At 47.9% G+C, this 17,500-nt stretch overlaps 2 protein-coding genes across 6 annotated transcripts in view; one reads left to right on the top strand and one right to left on the bottom strand.

The window, feature by feature from the left end:
* Positions 1-8,075, top strand: part of nfkb2 (nuclear factor of kappa light polypeptide gene enhancer in B-cells 2 (p49/p100)) — a 10,383-nt gene extending 2,308 nt beyond the window's left edge. Inside the window, exons 3-24 of one of the 2 annotated variants that reach the window (XM_081724951.1) lie at positions 339-381; positions 774-849; positions 973-1,013; positions 1,497-1,643; positions 2,099-2,250; positions 2,521-2,633; positions 2,925-3,083; positions 3,183-3,287; positions 3,367-3,455; positions 3,625-3,763; positions 4,066-4,215; positions 4,417-4,569; positions 4,692-4,833; positions 5,053-5,167; positions 5,276-5,483; positions 5,575-5,744; positions 6,038-6,140; positions 6,241-6,476; positions 6,618-6,699; positions 6,793-6,962; positions 7,154-7,265; positions 7,467-8,075. In XM_081724951.1, the coding sequence (XP_081581077.1) occupies positions 339-381; positions 774-849; positions 973-1,013; positions 1,497-1,643; positions 2,099-2,250; positions 2,521-2,633; positions 2,925-3,083; positions 3,183-3,287; positions 3,367-3,455; positions 3,625-3,763; positions 4,066-4,215; positions 4,417-4,569; positions 4,692-4,833; positions 5,053-5,167; positions 5,276-5,483; positions 5,575-5,744; positions 6,038-6,140; positions 6,241-6,476; positions 6,618-6,699; positions 6,793-6,962; positions 7,154-7,265; positions 7,467-7,531 (2,770 nt within the window). In that variant the 3' untranslated portion in view covers positions 7,532-8,075. The remainder of the gene's footprint in view (positions 1-338; positions 382-773; positions 850-972; positions 1,014-1,496; positions 1,644-2,098; positions 2,251-2,520; positions 2,634-2,924; positions 3,084-3,182; positions 3,288-3,366; positions 3,456-3,624; positions 3,764-4,065; positions 4,216-4,416; positions 4,570-4,691; positions 4,834-5,052; positions 5,168-5,275; positions 5,484-5,574; positions 5,745-6,037; positions 6,141-6,240; positions 6,477-6,617; positions 6,700-6,792; positions 6,963-7,153; positions 7,266-7,466) is intronic. The other variant, XM_035531571.2, reaches the window with a different exon arrangement.
* Positions 8,076-8,123: 48 nt separating this feature from the next.
* The window catches only part of psda (pleckstrin and Sec7 domain containing a), a 30,478-nt gene continuing 21,101 nt past the window's right edge, over positions 8,124-17,500 (bottom strand). For all 4 annotated transcript variants that reach the window (XM_081724948.1, XM_027000447.3, XM_081724949.1 and 1 more), the window contains 7 exons: positions 15,089-15,132; positions 12,427-12,617; positions 12,124-12,194; positions 11,862-12,019; positions 10,776-10,920; positions 10,471-10,614; positions 8,124-10,156 (listed from right to left, as the gene is read on the bottom strand). In XM_081724948.1, coding sequence (XP_081581074.1) covers positions 9,926-10,156; positions 10,471-10,614; positions 10,776-10,920; positions 11,862-12,019; positions 12,124-12,194; positions 12,427-12,617; positions 15,089-15,132 — 984 coding nt within the window. In that variant the 3' untranslated portion in view covers positions 8,124-9,925. The remainder of the gene's footprint in view (positions 10,157-10,470; positions 10,615-10,775; positions 10,921-11,861; positions 12,020-12,123; positions 12,195-12,426; positions 12,618-15,088; positions 15,133-17,500) is intronic.

The following is a 17,500-nucleotide window of genomic DNA, read 5'->3' as shown; positions in this document are numbered from 1 at the left end:
AGAAAGAGGGAAAGAGAGAAAATGCACATCACTGCATATCCTGTTGTTTGAAAAGTCAAACCAACCTCTTTACGACGCTTCGTAAATCTGAAAACCTCTCTCCATTTTGTTTGTCTGGTACACTGCGTGAAACTTTCCTTTTGTGTCATGGTTTGGAATAGCAACCTGGGGGAAAGCAGGAGGGATTTTAGTGACTGTCGCCGTAGTCATGAGGGCTCAAGGCACTGAGTGCTGTCTGGTTCACTGCCATGACTCCATCAGACTCCTGATCTCTTGAGGGTTTCACAGTCTGTGTCCAGCATCTGTTTAACTGCCAAACCTGTTTCTGTCCACCACAGCATGGACGAGACTCAGTATCCCATGAAAATGTTTGACAATGAGGTAAGGCTTTTTATTTAGTACTTGCCTTAGGCTTTAGGATATTTCTAAAGCATCTAGGCCAGTCTTACTTGGAGCTGAATTTAGAATGTGCCTCCACATATGTTCCAGATAAGAAGTGTATATTGTGTTTGTTTAATGTATTAGTTAGAGATTGGTTATGATGCTGGTTGTGTGTATTTATGTGTTGGTTAGAGTGGTTATTAGGTTGGTTTTGTTTATCTGTGATGGTAAAAGGTGGACCAGGAAGTCTTGCACAAAATCCTCTCAGCTTTGAATTGTGCCATGTTGCTTGAGCTAGTACTATTAGAGTTGTGGTTCATGACTTTCAACTTGATTTCAGTTGATTCATTTATTTCACATGCCATGTTCTAACACAAGTCTGATTTTCACAGTTTATGATGGATGTCTCTTATCAACACTTAATGACATCTTTTGAAATTAAAAGCGAACCATTTGTTCCAGAAACAGGTAAGTTAAACCTACAAATAAAGGACTCTAATTGCATTGGAATTTTGAGTTTGGGGCCTAAATGTGAGTTGCATAGTCAGTATTTAGGACAGTTTGTGTTGACACAACCTTTGTTTATTCCAGTTCATGGACCTTACATACAAATAATTGAAGAGCCCAAACAGGTAAGCATGTGTAGATCCGTTTATCTAAATCCCTTATTTTTGGACTGTAACTTACGTTTACAGGTTTGGACTGTAATTTAGTCAGTGCTGAAACTAATTTGGATTTTATCATTATTTTGCTTATTAAATATTTAAATTAGCATCTGTGTGTATTTAACCTCAGACGTCAGACTTGCACTCAATCATAATTACATAACGGTCATGCCTGTACTTATGCCTCAGCCCTATGTGTTATATTTGTAATATACTTTATGGTTATAGTAAAGTTAAGAAGTTCAATATTTAAATTGGTGTGTTTTTACTATTGCCAGAACACAAAGAAGTGAATTCTTGTTTTGATACAGGCTTTCAGTAAACCATGTGGCAATCTTACACTCTGTGCTTTGTGATATAAGGAAATGATGGATATTGACATATGAGGGGAAATTCCAGTGCTGGGTGTTTCATTTAATCATAGTGTAAGGCCATTTCGTTTAATCATAGTGTGAGGCCAAACCGAAAATATCAACTTTGTTTGATGCGTATCGGCAGAGAGGCTTTCGATTCCGCTACGAGTGTGAGGGACCTTCTCATGGGGGTCTGCCAGGAGCGTCCAGTGAGAGGAACAGGAGGACATACCCCACCATCAAGGTGATCCACGCCACAGATCGTTTACACCGTATACATTTGTACATAAAGGTATGACTACTCCAGTGTTAACATGATCCACATCACAGTTTGTATGCACAGTACATATGGGTATGAGATGGCAGGTCAAAGTATTTTCTCAAAAAAACCTCTCTCAAAGCAACCTTCAGTTTGAGAAAGTAAATTATACATTCCTGAGTTTGAGAAAATAAATTAACTGTATTATTATTACTATTATTTATTAAAAAGGAACCATTTCGAATAAAGCCTGCCATGATCGGGGGCGGTGCTGCTGATTGAAAGAAAATGGAAAGTCTATAGCTTGCAGGCCAATTTTTTAACGGCATACTAATTATGCCCCTTCTGCACATATAGCAGACTAGCGACCCTGCTATACATGCAACATGTGGTGGTGTGGCTGTGCTCTGGGACTGTGCTGAGATGGTGTGTCTCTTCAGGTGTGTAACTACGTGGGCCACGCTCGCGTGGAGGTGCAGCTTGTGACACACACAGATCCCCCACGTGTCCATGCACACAGTCTGGTGGGAAAACAGTGCAACGAGAATGGGACCTGCAGCATTGACATCGGCCCCAACGACCTCACGGCACAGTGAGTCAGCGTTTCTCCGGAGAACCCCTTACTAAAAGCTAATCGCACCTTTCAAACTGGACAGACACTGAACTTTACACCCTTCCAAGCACTCACTCCCTTCTTTCTTGCCAATAGTGTTTCAAAATGTATTATAATTGAGTCATCAATGTTTCATAATTGATTTTCATTTATTTCAGTCATCACCTGGCATCACACACTGGCCAGACCCAGCTAGCGTCATGCTTGTTTTATTTGTGTAACCCCTACTCTGTTCCTCTCTCCCCGCAGGTTTAGTAATTTGGGCATCCTTCACGTCACCAAGAGAGGAGTAGTGGAGGTATTGACGAAGAGGCTGCGGGATGAGAAAAGGAGGATGAAGGAGCCTGGATACCACTTCAGTGGTGCGACTGCTCCCTCTGGGCTTGCCAGACCCCCTCCCGCCTCTGTAGACTTAGCTAAGGCCTTGCTGTTTCTCTTTCTTTCGCTTCCTCTCTAACAAACATGCTCACTTTCCCTTATCCGGTTTTGTATAGCCGTGTGCTTTAGCTAACATCAAAATTACTTGTATGTAAATGTATGAGCACATGCTTATATTTATTTGTCTGTGGTTTTGGTTTGACTGTAATGTTGAGTATTTTATATATTTACATATTTGAATGATGCCATTGACTGTTTGGTGTTGAATGGTGCAGAAACAGAAGAGCATGCCATCCAAAAAGAAGCCAAGGAACTGGGCAAAAATATGGACCTGAATATCGTCAGGTTAAAGTTCACTGCCTACCTTCAAGACAGCAATGGAGGGTTCACCAGGGCTCTGAGTCCCGTCGTCTCCAACCCCATCTACGACAGCAGTATGTCCTTGCTTCTTTTCTTTAGCATAGTCCTAGAGATCTGAAATCTGCAACATTAATGATCTGTAAAGTAAAGCTGAACCACTTGTGATTCTTCAGAATCACCTAACGCGTCTAATCTGAAGATATCCCGCATGGACAAGACCTGCGGCTCTGTGATGGGGGGAGATGAGATCTTCCTGCTGTGTGACAAAGTCCAGAAAGGTGAAACTTCCTCTTCAACAGAGGTTGGTTTTTATTTTGTGGCTGTGTCATACTGAGCTGGGCTTCCTTTCTCGTTCAGATGACATTGATATTCGCTTCTATGAGGAGGACGAGGAAGGTGGCTGGGAAGCGTTTGGAGATTTCTCTCCCACTGATGTTCATAAGCAGGTGTAGTAACCAAGCTTATTCTATGGGTGCTATAGATCTTTTAGGTACTTATTTTAAAACCCCACCCTGATGAACTAAGCTGTACTTTTAGGTAATTTTGAACATCATGTTGGAAAGTACAGAGTGTTAGCCCTCATCACTAACGGCATTCATCTCCACCTTTTCCCAGTATGCCATTGTGTTTAAAACGCCTCCCTACCACAAAACGGAGATCGAGCGTCCCGTCACCGTGTTCCTGCAACTCAAGAGGAAGAAGGGCGGCGACTGCAGCGAGCCCAAGCAGTTCACCTACATCCCGCAGGTGCAAGGTCAGTTACGGGACCATGCGGGACGGCAGGGGCTCTCAGCCATCACCCCATTCAGCTCTTACACTGCTGGGTTTTTGTTTTGTAATATGTAATATGTCACCGTGTGGAGTGTGTGGCCGTAAAGCAACTCTTCATTTGAAGTGTGCACACAGTACGGCTCCCTCTGTCAACCTTAGGCTCCATCCCATCCTTCCCCACACAGACAAAGCTCCCTGCCACTTCTGTCTCCCCTTGGGCCTGGATCTCAGCCTGTTCTGTGTGACGCTTGTTGGGTTTATCGCGTGGTGTTCTGTTTGTGTCAGATAAAGAGGAGGTCCAGAGGAAGAGGATGAAGTCACTGCCGCACCCCTATGACCACTGGCGGGGGCCGCAGGGTGGAGCAGGTGGTCTGGGTAGAGGCGCGGGGGGATTTGGAGGACCAGGAGCGGGCACCACAGGAGGAATGGGTGGAGGTGAGGGAGAGAACCCGATCAGTGACACTAGATAATAGAGCTTGAAGTTCAGAGCTTAATTTAACAGTTGAAATTAAGACAGAGAGAAATGAGCTGAAACTGTCATTTTTAAAAAGGTGCTAATGCTGAATATAGCTTTGCTTGATTATGTGACGTTGAACTCTCACTAACACCCCCCCCCCTCCCCACACACACACCCAGGCTTCCCATACAACCACCAGTTGGATGGGGCAGGCTTCTATGGCAGCGGCTGTGGTTTTGGGGGAGGGACGCAGATGCCAGGCTCCTCTGCACAGCCAGAAATAGGGCAGGAACGGGCCCCCTCTCCCGTGCAGCAACAGCTCATCCAGATTGGTAAGCAGGCGGGCAGCAGCACCCTTTTCCAGGCACTAAAAGGCACAGCCCAATCCAGAGAGACTTCACACCCTGTACGGGCTGATGTGTGTTGTATTGTTGTGCCGTGTATGTGTGTCCAGCCACCGTCCTACAAAACCGTGCCACCGGCTCAGCCAAGCGCAGCGCCAGGGCCCTGCTGGAGTACTGCAGCACCGGGGACGTGCGCCTCCTACTGGCTATGCAGAGACACCTGTGCGGGGTCCAGGATGAGAACGGAGACACGTGAGTTTTTCTCTGCATCTCCTCTTTCCTCACAGCTATAGTGATTTTTTTTTTTTTAACAGAGAGCCCACCACCCATAGATTATGTAACTATATTAATGCATATTAGGTTAGGTTAGTAACAGGATTAGTCAGTTTCTTGACCATGCTGCAGGAAATGAGCATGCCAGACTCTGATCAAACTGTGACAAGCCTCCATGTTGCTGGTGATGTTCTGCAGGCCGTTACATCTGGCCATTATTCACCAGCAGCCCACAGTCGCCCATCAGATCATCCAGACCGTCATGAACAGCCCTCAGCACAAATATATCAACAAGCTCAACCACCTCCGCCAGGTAGGCCCCGCCTCATACCTTTCCCTCCGCTCAGCCTGGCGCTTAAAATTCCGTGAAGGAGTCACCGCTCCACGCTTTAACTGCGGCTCTGTGCCCCCTGCTGGACAGACGCCGCTGCATTTGGCTGTGATCACTCGGCAGCCCAAATTGGTGGAGGTGCTGCTGAGAATGGGTGCTGACCCCACGGTGCTGGACCGGGACGGGCGCACGCCCGTGCACCTGGCCGCCCACACCGGCGACGAGGCCACACTCCGAGTGCTGCTTGGTCTGCTGGGAGAACACCATGCCCACCTGGTCAACATGGTGGACTTCTCAGGTGAGCGTGGCACACCGCTGATGCCTGTCACAACTTGACAAATAAATTTAAGTATTTGCTGAAACCTTTTTGTGTTCTCTTTCTCTCTCAGGCATGTTCCCACTACACCTGGCTGTAAGGAAGGGAGGAGACCGCTGTTTGCGCGTGCTGGTCCAAGCCGGCGCCAAAGTCAACATGCCTGAGCAGAAGAGTGGCTGTACACCGCTGCACCTGGCTGTCAGAGAGGGCCTCTTCAAAGTGGCCTGCACCCTCATCACAGAGGTGAGCGAAGCACCACAGCCAGGCGCACCTTCAGCTCAGCTGCACTCAGTTACATTAATAACATATTAATGCTACAAAACCATGTAATTCCACGACAAATGCCTTTGTCCTATGGTGAGCACAGTCGCAAAAGAAGGTTTAAAAATAACAAGGATGAACAGTGCGGAGGAACAGAACGTCTTGGGTGAGGCGCTGTAGGTGTCCTCCTGGTTTGTGGCTGGGCCGGGCCCCTCAGCCCTGGATTGACGTGTGTGTGCGTGTGCGTGTGTGTGTGTGTGTGCGCGTGTGTGCAGCTGAAGGCAGACGTTAACGCCTGTACGTTTGGAGGGAACAGTCCGCTCCACCTGGCGGCCAGCCTGGGCTCTCCTCCTCTCTGCTCTATGCTCATCGCTGCAGGTAAGAGGAGGTGCCACCCCTTCATGCTGGAGCTCCCCCTGTGCAGGAGTTCTACACATGGGGAGCTGAGATCCGCATCTAATCCATGTTCTCTCCTCAGGTGCTGATAAACGGCTGGAGAATGACGAGCCCCTTTTCGCCTCCTCCTCCTCCTCCTCATCTTCGTCTGATGATGAAGAACTGGGTGAGAGGCGAGACAACGAGGAAGCGGCGATCCAGAGCGCCATGACAGAAGATGTACAAACAACGACAACATCGCCAGAGAGAAGCCAGGTTAACCCACGCAAGAGAACCGCTGCTGGGCACACACCCTTCGACCTGGCCAGCTGCCAAAAGGTTGGATAGTAAACAAAGTTCTGTATACTAGTACAGTTTACAGTGTGTGTGTGTGAGAGAGAGAGAGAGAGAGAGAGAGAGAGAGAGAGAGAGAGATGCATTGAAAATTGTTAAAATCTTGTTAAAACTACTGTTTCACAGGTTAAAGATCTGCTTGATGACAGAAACAGTCCCAAGTCAAGCCACCTTTCAACGAAGAAGACGAAAAAGAGCAGCGAAGACAGTAAGTTCCCAGCAGCCTTTGGATTCATGTTATGCCTGCTCCCATCACACACACCCTTTACGTGATCAGTCGCCTCCTCGTGTGCACGTCCAGGCGCAGCCAGCCCGTCCCTAGACAGCGAGATGGTCATTAAGTTGTGTGAAATCCTCAACCAAGGCCAGGTGCCCTGGAGAGAGTTGGCAGAGAAACTGGGCATGCTCACGCTGGCACACCTATACCAAGAGAGTACTATGCCCTGCTACAACCTTCTAGAAAACTACCAGGTGAGTGATTGTGACACGTACTTGCTTCTTACATGCATACGCCAGTGAATAATGAAGAAAAACAGTTCCAGGTTATTGTTTCTTTAGTAGTTCCGCTTCACATAAATTGAAGAGAGGCCATTTGGATGTCTGTCAGTTGCTGTGCAATGTTTGAGTGTTGCTTGCTCACCTTGGTCTGGGTGTGACTACAGTTAAGTGGGGGTCCCCTGGAGGGGCTGGTGGAGGCACTGCAGTCCCTGGGACTGAGTGAGGGTGTCCGACTCCTGAGAGCCAGCCAGCCCAGTGAAGACAAGCAGAGCACAGGTATGGAATATGCTCAGCTAGAATGGAAGGGATGCTTTTCTTGGATTTTGACAGAATTCCATGTCCAAAAAACATATAGTGCTGTATCAACTGATACGAGCAGTGTGGGTGATGCTGACAGTGTGATGGGCATGGAGGCCTTCACACAGGGGAGTGGCCAGTGTGGTTGCTGCTGCACTGACTGTCTTTCTTCTGCTCTAGACACAACTGTGGACAGTGGCTTTGGCAGCCAGGAGGCGGAGAGTCCCGCCATGACCAACCAGTGACCAGTGCCGTTGGGCGGCCAGGAAACTCACAGCGTCATGCTTTTGGTTGATGGGTTGAGGGCGACAGTCGCTGAGCCAGTTGTGCACCTGCTGGTTGATATGTGAAGGGGTCAGCCCATGGACAGCTGTGCTGCTTGACTCTTTACGGCAGCGCATGTACACAGAATTTTAATGTAGGGAGAGTTGTGAGGCCCTCCTGACAAGGTCTCTAATGTGTACAAAGTGTTTAAAAAAAGGTGTTTTAAAAGAGCTTGCACTTGTAAAGTTATTAGGACCCACATCTACCTGAGGCCTTTTGATGAACGTTGTCCATCAGTTTCTGAGTCTAGATTTTAATTCCTCCATGGAAGTGCAAGAAATGTGTTGGTTGCTGAATTTTGTCTTTATCTGAATTTGACTGATTTAGTGTATTTACTAATACTGTGTATTTATGAGCTGTTTTGAGGTTTGTTTTCAGCTATATGCCTGTGCAATAGAACTATGTTTGAGTCTTTGATACAATGCATCTGTGTAAGCTGTCATTTAAATATATTTTTAAAATTAACATTTACCTTATTTTGCATATATTAAGGGTTTGGGGGCATTTTCAACAGTCATTTTAAAAGGGATTTATTTTAATGTCTATAGCAAACAATACCATCTTTCTTACTGAGCAGTTTCAACACAGTATTTACAACTAAAAGCGATAAAACCTAACACAAATTTTCAAGTAACAGTATTGTACAGTAGAATGTTGTGTTGGTGAATTACTTGGAGTAGCTGTTTCCCTTAAAAACAGTACATAGAATAACTTCTTAAATCAATTCATAAACAAACAAACACTCAAGACGACATGAATTATAAATGTCCAGAATATATAAATAACTCTCTCCTCTCATTCAATAAAATCTACACAAATATTACCCAAAGTGCAGTGGAGCATCACAGGCTGAAGTGCTGTTGATTTGGGTCTCATATATTCTACTTCTTTAAAGCAAAGGTTCAAAATGATGTGTTGTCTGCATTACCATAAATGCATTTTCTCAGTCGTTCATAGGATGGCAGTGCTAACGGTCACTTTAGATCTTTATGACTCATGTATGCATTGCTGTGGTAATTAATACATTTTACAATATATTGGATGGGTGCCTGAGAAGAAAATGACTTGAGCACATTCTGAGGGTTTGAACAGGAACATCCCCCCCTCCCTTCCCCAATTATCTTATGCCCTCTATTCCAAATTTCTCATTCCGCCTCCTTCAAAAGTTCATCGACCGCAATATGTACAATTCTGACATAAATCCTGAAGCACACAAAGACGAGCGGGTTTTGTTCCTCATGTACAGCTGCTGTCCTCCTACCACTCTGACTTTCATGATAAAAACGATACACACAAGACACAATATGAGTTAGGGCTGCACAGTAGCCCATTTGCTAATTGTCATTTCAGACTCGATTTTTAGATCAGGCTTATTTCAGACAGTCCAGATTGGTACTCAGTCACTGTTTTGATGAGGCAAATAATTTTGGTCATGTAGTAATACAATGTTTTAGCCATATTGTGCAGCCCTAATACATTTAATGGGAATCATACTGTAAGGAAACGAGGAAACTGATTGTCTTTACATCACAAGCGTGCTTGAAAACATGAATGAATAAGGACTATATAGGCTCTTTTCCCTACAATTTCCTGACTGAGCAAGGGAAAAAAAGAATGATAGAACAACTAAATATTCTATAAATCACAGAAATGTAAATTCTATTTAGTAATAGTGCAGGGCATAAAATATCCAAGTTAGCACAGATATATTTGGGTTGATTAAAATGTGGAAATATTTAGAATTGAACACTACAACTCTGATCCTCACTTTCTGGACCCAGACAGATGATATAAATACAGCGGCAAACCAATAGAAAATAATAGCTTTTGTTGTTATTTATTTTGGCAGACAGACTTGTACTTAGCCTGTTTAAGCATACTGTCTGATCAAGGAAAAGACAATAAATATGCACAACAAGGTGAAAGCAGGCCATGGAAATGCACAGCCTACCTGCTACTGACAGCAGTGTGAGGTCGAACTAAAGAAAGGGTTCCCAGGTGTGGGGGAGGGGTGCTGTGCTGACACTCCTCCGCCCGGTGGGGCCAGGTGCTTGCTCTGCAGCCAGTGGCCAGAAACCGGGCGATCCACAGCTGGGATGGAGGAGAGCGCAGGGACGGGTCACACCCAGCTTCTCCAGCTGCCCTCATAGCCTCTGGTGCCAGTCCAAGCAGAGCCCACGGGACACCGCTGGGGCGGGGCCACTGCGGTGGAATGACGCAAGCCACCTCCTTTTGCTCACTTTCGCACTCAATACTCACCGTAGCCCTTGCGGGGGCCTCCCAGAGCAACTCTAGGAGCGGCCGGTGGGCCCGCCTCACGGCTTGATGGCCTGCTGGTGATTGGGCCTGCGGCCCTCGCTCAGATGGCCCTTCTTGCTGCCACCGCCACTGCTGCCATAGCTGCTGTCCTGCGGCAGCGTGGGGCTCGACTGTGCCCTCTGCAGGCTTGCGTCTGCAAACAACCGTGCCTCGAACGCGGCCACGTCTACCTCACCCGAGCGGATCTTGGCTCTCAGCAGCATGGTGTACGTCCCATACCGGGTTTTCTAGAAGACACAGAGGCAGAGTCATTTCATCTAGAGATTTTTGTCATTCATGACTACATCACCCAACCAGTGTTGCAGAGAATATAATGAGGTGTTTTTGCAGGTGTTTGCTGCATTTTATTTATTTGACCATTTATTATTGTTGTTGTTGTTGCTGTTATTCTATCATTATTACTAACACAGAACTTGAACACAGAACGCTGAGTGAATCGGAGAGACACGGCACATGACAGTCAGCTGAAACAGACCCTTTGAGATGCTGCTCATGAGCTGAACAGCTGTAGAAATGGGCTTTGACTAAACAAAGGCCTCACCTCAAACTCCAGGTACTCCTCCCTCTGCTTGACCTCCTCCAGCTCCTTCCCTCTGAGCTTCCGCTCCTGTGGGATGGAGCGCAGCTCCTGCCGCTCGGAGGAGACGGCTTGGAAGCGCTCCTCGTGGGAATGCACCTGCTCCTCCTGAACATGGACAGTACAGACGAAAAGACGGTCAGCGGCACACACTCTGCTGGGTGGGATGGGAGTTAGGTGGTGGTTGGGTGTCACTCTGCCAGGTTGGTGGAAGGGGTGGTTGGGAAGCTGACATGTGCCTGGTTGAGGGGGGCAGGGCTGTCGGGTACCTGGGAGAGCTTTGTGCTGGAACCTGGCAGGAGAGGCCGGCTGAACCGCTTTTGGGAGCCAATGGCTGCTGGGAATGGCGGGGCAGAGAACAAGGCTGCCACTGTGTTGATGCGGGTGATCCACGACTGCATCTGCTCGGCATTGCTGGCAAAGAGACAGCAGGACAGGGCAGTGAAGGGGGACACTAAGGACAATGATGTGCACCCAATCAAAGAGTAATGAGTGTGTAACCCACATGCCATTCCAGGTACCAGTGACACATGCGTAGTGTTGTATTGCATTTTTTTGTTGTTGTTTTTTAAGCATCATTTAAACATAAACATAGTACAAGGAGAGAATCTGGGAAACAAACATGCAACACAAGCAACTCAAGAGGGTGGGGTCCAAGCAGCAGTGAAGATGAAAAGCAGGGAATGTGTGTAAGAATTTTGAACAGGTTTATTTAAAAAAAAAACAAAAAACACACAACAGTAAAGGCTAAAGGAAGGGCATTTTTAAACAAATATTGATAGAGGTCGAGTAGCATCTGGTCATGCATATTGTTTGAGTGTGTCTGTGTGTGTTCTTGAGCAAGTGTCACCCTTTGTGTAACAGTGTGTAAGAGTGTGAGTGGATTTATCTAGGCCAGACACCAAGACCGAGGTGGATTCATTCTCTGGGGAGCCACATGACATCCCATCAAACTCGCTAGAACAAAGGCCTCAGCAGCAACGCTTTTAATCAACGCCTTGGATGTCAACTATTGTGTGCGTGCGCGCGTGTGTGTGTCTTCCTTCTGGCCTGAGCCATTTGGATGACCCAGCAATTTAAGGTAACAATGTCTTGCTCATAGTAATAGGCTCTGTTCTTCTGCCCTTGTCAGTTTTTTTGTTTGTCTTCTAGATGTTGTTCATGTGTGAGTGAAATATTTAAAGCAGGCAATGATCCAAATTTGATCATGCAAATTAGATTTTTACAGGGGTACATTTCTCCACATTCTACAGTACATTATTCTTTGCATGCTCTTGCATTTTCCGACAGGACCTCATGTTTGAGCAGTGACGGCCACAGCGCTGGGTCTGACCGGTCTGCTGGACACTACGTACGTTGCCTGGAACAGGAAGACCCTCCAGTCAGCAGTGCGCAGGTAGAAAACGTTGGCTCTCTTGCTGTAGTCCGCAGCCCTCAGTGCTAGGGAGTGGTGGATGGACACCGCATTCTTCAAATCCTCGTCAGACAGCTGCTTATCCGCGTGGTATTCTCCCTGCAGGCCAATCACAGCAGAGAGGTGGTTCAGCGTCCAATCAGAGATGGGATGGGAGGGACTGTGCAATAAGGAAGTGTAGGCTGGTGAGAGCTTAATCTTACCTTCTGCAGGTATAGGACCATTCCTTTCAGAATGGCATAAAATGACTTCCATCCTCTCTTACCTCGTGGGGCTGTGAGAATAAATCATATAAAAACCATAGTTAAACACATCAAAACAACAGTTACATTACTTAAGAACAACAAAGTGCATAATGAAAGACCAGGTGATTATCCCTCTTCAGAGGGAAAACCCCGTCTCTGTTCTCATCACTGAACTGCGGGGTTTTCGTCAGCTCTGAGCTGCACAGTAACCCCCCTCTGTATACTGATGTGCGAAGTCCCCCAGGGGGAGGGGCTACATACTCTTCTTGCCATCAGGGTCAGCGTGGACTTTGCGTACGAGGAAGCCGTTCTTGTAGACCTGAGCGTTAGCCTGCTGGGCCAGGCTGACCAGAGGCCCCGTCCCACTGCCACTGCGCTTCAGAGTGTGGGACGCCGAGTCTGTCCTGCTGGTGGTCAACTCTGAGAAAGACTTGTGCAGCTCCTCTTCATCACTGTGGGGAATGCAGACACACACACACACACACACACACACACACACACAGACACGTGATGTGTCAACCCTCCGGGCTTATTCTTACTAGTATGCATACAAGTATGACAGCTCTCGCCTCTTTCACACTACACCCCTTGAAGCAACACTCTAGAACAGAGGAACTGCAGACCTGGAAGATCTGGAGGCCCTGGACCTAAGGACTGGGATTTGAATACCTCCACTCTAGACGGAGGCCAACAATTATCCTGCTAGATCTAAAGCACCAGAATGTCCCTTCTGATTTTTTTTGCTGATCTGCAAAACTATGCCTGAATATTCTCAAGACACAAGGAAGTTATAACAGCAATGAAATTAGGTCACAAGAAAAGAGTCTGTGAAAAAGTCCTTAAAGTCACTATAAGGGGTTTAGAAAATTTTGCCTGTACAACCGCTTTTCCTCGTTGGAAAACATGGGTTTTTCTACCTCATTGCTTGTAGACAATGCAAATGTAAACAAGCCCCTGAGTTCTTGTAAGTCTGGTCCTTAAAGCCAAATACTGTTTTCTCTGAATTTCAAAGGGCAACCGCAATCCAACATCTTCCTTTAGTGTTTCAGTGGAAACTGTACATAGGCTGCCCCATTAGCTGCTCTGAAGCTTTTTAATGGAAGCACAAATATTTCTAACTGGAATACGGAGATCAAAAGAGAGAAATCGAAATTTAAACCAGAGTTCATGTAACATGTTGCCTTCAACAGCAGTGGGTACAGTGTCCATCCAAGCAGAACTGTGAATTCTCTGTTTGGTCCCCTGTCCTCTTTCCATCAGCGCTAAATGTAAGCATCACTGCTCTTAGGAGAGCACTCTCTCGTGGGCTGTGGGGCGGGCTCCCGCGTTCACTGACAACCAGGCATCAGCACAGCCAGGTACCAGCGCAGCACAGCACCCAGGCCCTAACCCTGCCAAGGCCACACTGCACCTACAGGTCACATGCCTGGAGGCTGTTCTACATGCGTTTATTTCTGTTTCATATGCAAGATCCCACAGAGGCCACCTCATTTTCAGGCGTTAACTGCTTACACTGTTCACACATTTATTAAAATCCATATTAATGAAAACATCCATTAACATAAGCAGAGGCAATTTAATATTACACAGAAAAATAAGGAAATGAAAAGCCAATTTTATTTGGAAAAAAAAGCTATTATGTCTTCTTCCATTCATTTACAGAAATAACTCCACAAGCAATGGACAATTCAGGAGAAAAAAGGCTTCGGATGAGGATTGTCCCATTCCCCACCTCACATCCTGCACATACCAGAGATCTGCATGTCATCACATACGCCCCCCGTCCTCATCTATATATCATCACCCGGATATGATGTATACATCCACATACACATCCACATCCTCCACCCTGGCACATCACCATGCATGGCTGCAGAAGGGGAAGTGGGAGCTTGGGTTTGGGGCAGGCAGTTGAGGAAATGGAGGCATGATCTCAGAGGTGGGATCTGAGATCAGAGGGATCTGCCCAGCTGGAGGTCCAATATGACACCTTGTGCACTCCAAGAACCCCCCCCCCCCACACACACACACCTCCCCAGCGTGGCTGTAGGTATGTACCCTGCATCACCAGCTGCGTGGCAGCTCTACATAGACCGCAGCCACACACCCTGTGGCCTGTACCTTTAACCCCCCACCACCTCTTTTTCTTCCTAACTGGTACATATAGCCTTTTCTTCCAAATGGTAATGCTCTCATCTGTTGCTTAGTAACTGCTGGACTCCCTGCCAGTATCTAAGAGAACAAGTTCAAGAGAAGGAGAGTTGGAGAGAGAGAGAGAGAGAGAGAGAGAGAGAGAGAGAGAGAGAGAGAAAGAGCAAAAAAAGAGAAGAAAGTGTGGGGACAGAGAAAGAGATGAAAAAAGCACTGCTGAATGAGAGAGAACAGGAGAAGAGATGAAGCAGGCTCTCTCCTCCTTCCCACACGCTGCCACCAGCAGTGCCCATGACCCGTGTAGCTCTACAGCCCTGCTCCTACCCCACTGACGAACAGAGTGCCACAGAGCGCCGCGCTCACTAAAGTGTCAGCCCGTGGGAGATTGCAACCTGTAATTACACAGGGCCGACTTGGGAGCTGTAGCTATGGCAACAAAGTCTGGAGAGTGAAAGACTAAATCAGAGGCCTTTGCCCAGGTCACACACACACACACACACACACACACACACTCACACACACACACACACACACACACACACACACACACACACACACACACACACACACACACTCACACTCACACTCACACTCACACTCACACTCACACTCACACACACACCCCTAGAGTACAAGTGCTCTCCACAATAACCGCACCTCAGTCTGACCGCGGAGGAGTAATGGATCTAGAAAGGTCCACAGGTGACCGCACAAGCTCTTATTTCTACAGTTTGCTGGACAAAAGGGGAAAGGAGGAAAAGATCAGACTCACATGGTCCACTGGAGCTTCTCATTCTTGATGGAGTTGTAGAGTGCCTACAGAGGACAAAGACAAAGCTCTCAACAACCACAACTGTGACAAGGCTTGAGAATGAACAGAAATAACCGGTGCTTACACATAGCAGATTACCCGTGATTACCTTCAACAACTTTATTGTATAAACAGACCACACAAAATGATACAAACCAGTGAACAGGAATTAAATGGCTACACACCAAATTTAATATTAAGGTAAAGATTCTCATCTGATAGAGAGGTAAGAGGATGAGGCAGCATGACCTGCCCTGCCGCCGTCCCAACCCAGCCGCACGGTCATACCTTTTCTTTCTTCCTGCGAGTCTGCGGATGGTTCTGGCCATCCTGCACCTTGCCCAGCAGGTCGGGGAAGGCGAGGGGCTTGAGGGAGCGCGAGCGCGGCGCTTTGGTGTAGCGTAACGGCTCGACGGTGCCGAAGTCACGGCCGCACCTGACGGAGCAGAGCGAGCGCGACCGCAGCCTCCCTGCAGAGTGAATGCTATTCACGCCGATCATGCTGGTGGGAGCTGGCACCTTACCAGAGCCGTCCCTGAAGTGGAAGCACACTCACGGGCCGGGCTTCTGAGGAGTGCTGCTTTTGTGTGGCGCACAGAGTGGAGGAGGTGCTTCCCCGATCTTTTCCCAGACAGATGAGTTGAGGTGAGAATAGATGTTAGAGAAATACGTCTTGATGGCTGTTGCCTTTCAGAGGCTGGCAGGGGGCAGGGCGGGGCAGAGGTGTGGGAGAGAGCTGCTGGGTGGTTCCTGTCCCTCAGTCAGCAGTGGCGGCTTCACCTGAGCTCTCTGAGAAATCCTGGAGAGAGTGGCGGAGACCCCCAGGCCTCTGTGGGGATTCCTGTTCTTCCCTTATGGATCCGATCATGTTTGTCCGGCATCCTCCCACGCCAGTCAATCCCAGACACACGACAAACCACTCACAGGGGCGCCACGCAGTGACAAGCTCACAGGTATGGTGCAGGCAGTGGACAAGAAGGTGGATACAAGCAAGACGGACTGGCGAGAGACTGAAAGAAGGAGCAGTGCATCTCGAAGCGAAGCAGCGACGTAGGGAATATCAGCGCTCAGGTAGGGAGCCAGGCGGAGGGCTGTGGTGTGCACCCGCCCTCACACGGGTGTCCCGCACGCACTCTTCGCTGCGACGTCGCGATAGTGCCCCCTTCAGCACACGTGCATGGCGTTACAGAGACGATGGGAGAGCACGTGCACTGCTGTCATCTCCCGACACCTAAGGGAGACGGGTGGGAACAGGGCCCACAGGTCTTCCTCCCCCCATCCCCTTCTCTCTCCTGTCTTGTGCCACTCGGCTACTCGCTGCCCTTTTCACTTCCTTTATCCAAGCTGCCGATGTTCTTGGACTTTTTGTTGCGGCGTCATTATTGCTTCTCCCCGCTCAAATGGGTATCGGCTTTGTCAGCAGCAAGCTGCTGAAAAAACCTCTTTGGGTCGGAGTCTTTTCTCTCCCAGCCTGCGCTCTCCTCTCCGACTCTTTCTTCCAACAGAGTGCAGTCGGAAAGTGGAATGAATCGCTCTGAGAAAAGGGATCTGATGAGGGAAAGCACTCACCCTCCCCCACTCCCACTCTCCTTCCCTCCCTCACTGTGCCTTTCTCTCCTAGTGGCTGGCGAATCACAGGCCACGGATCCACACTGACCACGCCCCCTGCTGCCTGTCATTCGGAGCGGAGCCCTGTCGCTTCGCATCCAGCTCCTCAAGAAGCACGTCCACAGAAATGTCGCGCCAGCCCTTCCACAGTGCACTCCACTCGCAAATCAACTTACCGTTAACCTGTTGCTCCACCCCCATGATGAACAATGCTTTTTAAATAGTTTCATTTTGACAGCAGTAATGAATCAAATTCTAATAAATGAGTCTTTCATTTACAGCAGCTCAGACCTTCACAAGCTCTAATTATGTGCGCATGTTCCGGAATAAACCACAGGAGTAACTTGAATGAATTAATTAGGTCAATAGTTCCACAGCACTGACATAAATAGAGATATTTCCATACATCTGTACCTTCAAATTGCCCTCTCTGTCTTAACTCTTTATCTCTCTTTTTCCTGTCTGTCTGTCTGTGTGTGTGTGTGTCTCTCTCTCTCTCTCCACCTATTGCTTCATCTGTACCCCAATCTCACTGTTTCAATCCCCCCCCCCCCAACTCTCTGACAGCTCAGGGACACTGGGTACTCTTGTGTGTGTGTGTGTGTGCCTTCTTATTCAACCGTGACCTGCTTCTCTTTGTCCCTGTCCCACGCCAGCTCACCAGCAGTGTGTCCCTCTCAGTGCTGCAGGAAGCAGTGTCTGCCCCCATCTGCCCCTCACACACACACACACACACACACACACACACACACACACAGTTTGCCC

Source organism: Electrophorus electricus, chromosome 12 (genome assembly GCF_041902795.1).
Source record: "Electrophorus electricus isolate QZ-2024a chromosome 12, ASM4190279v1, whole genome shotgun sequence".
NCBI classification, from domain to species: Eukaryota; Metazoa; Chordata; class Actinopteri; order Gymnotiformes; family Gymnotidae; genus Electrophorus; species Electrophorus electricus.
This window is presented reverse-complemented; position numbering and strand designations above follow the sequence as displayed.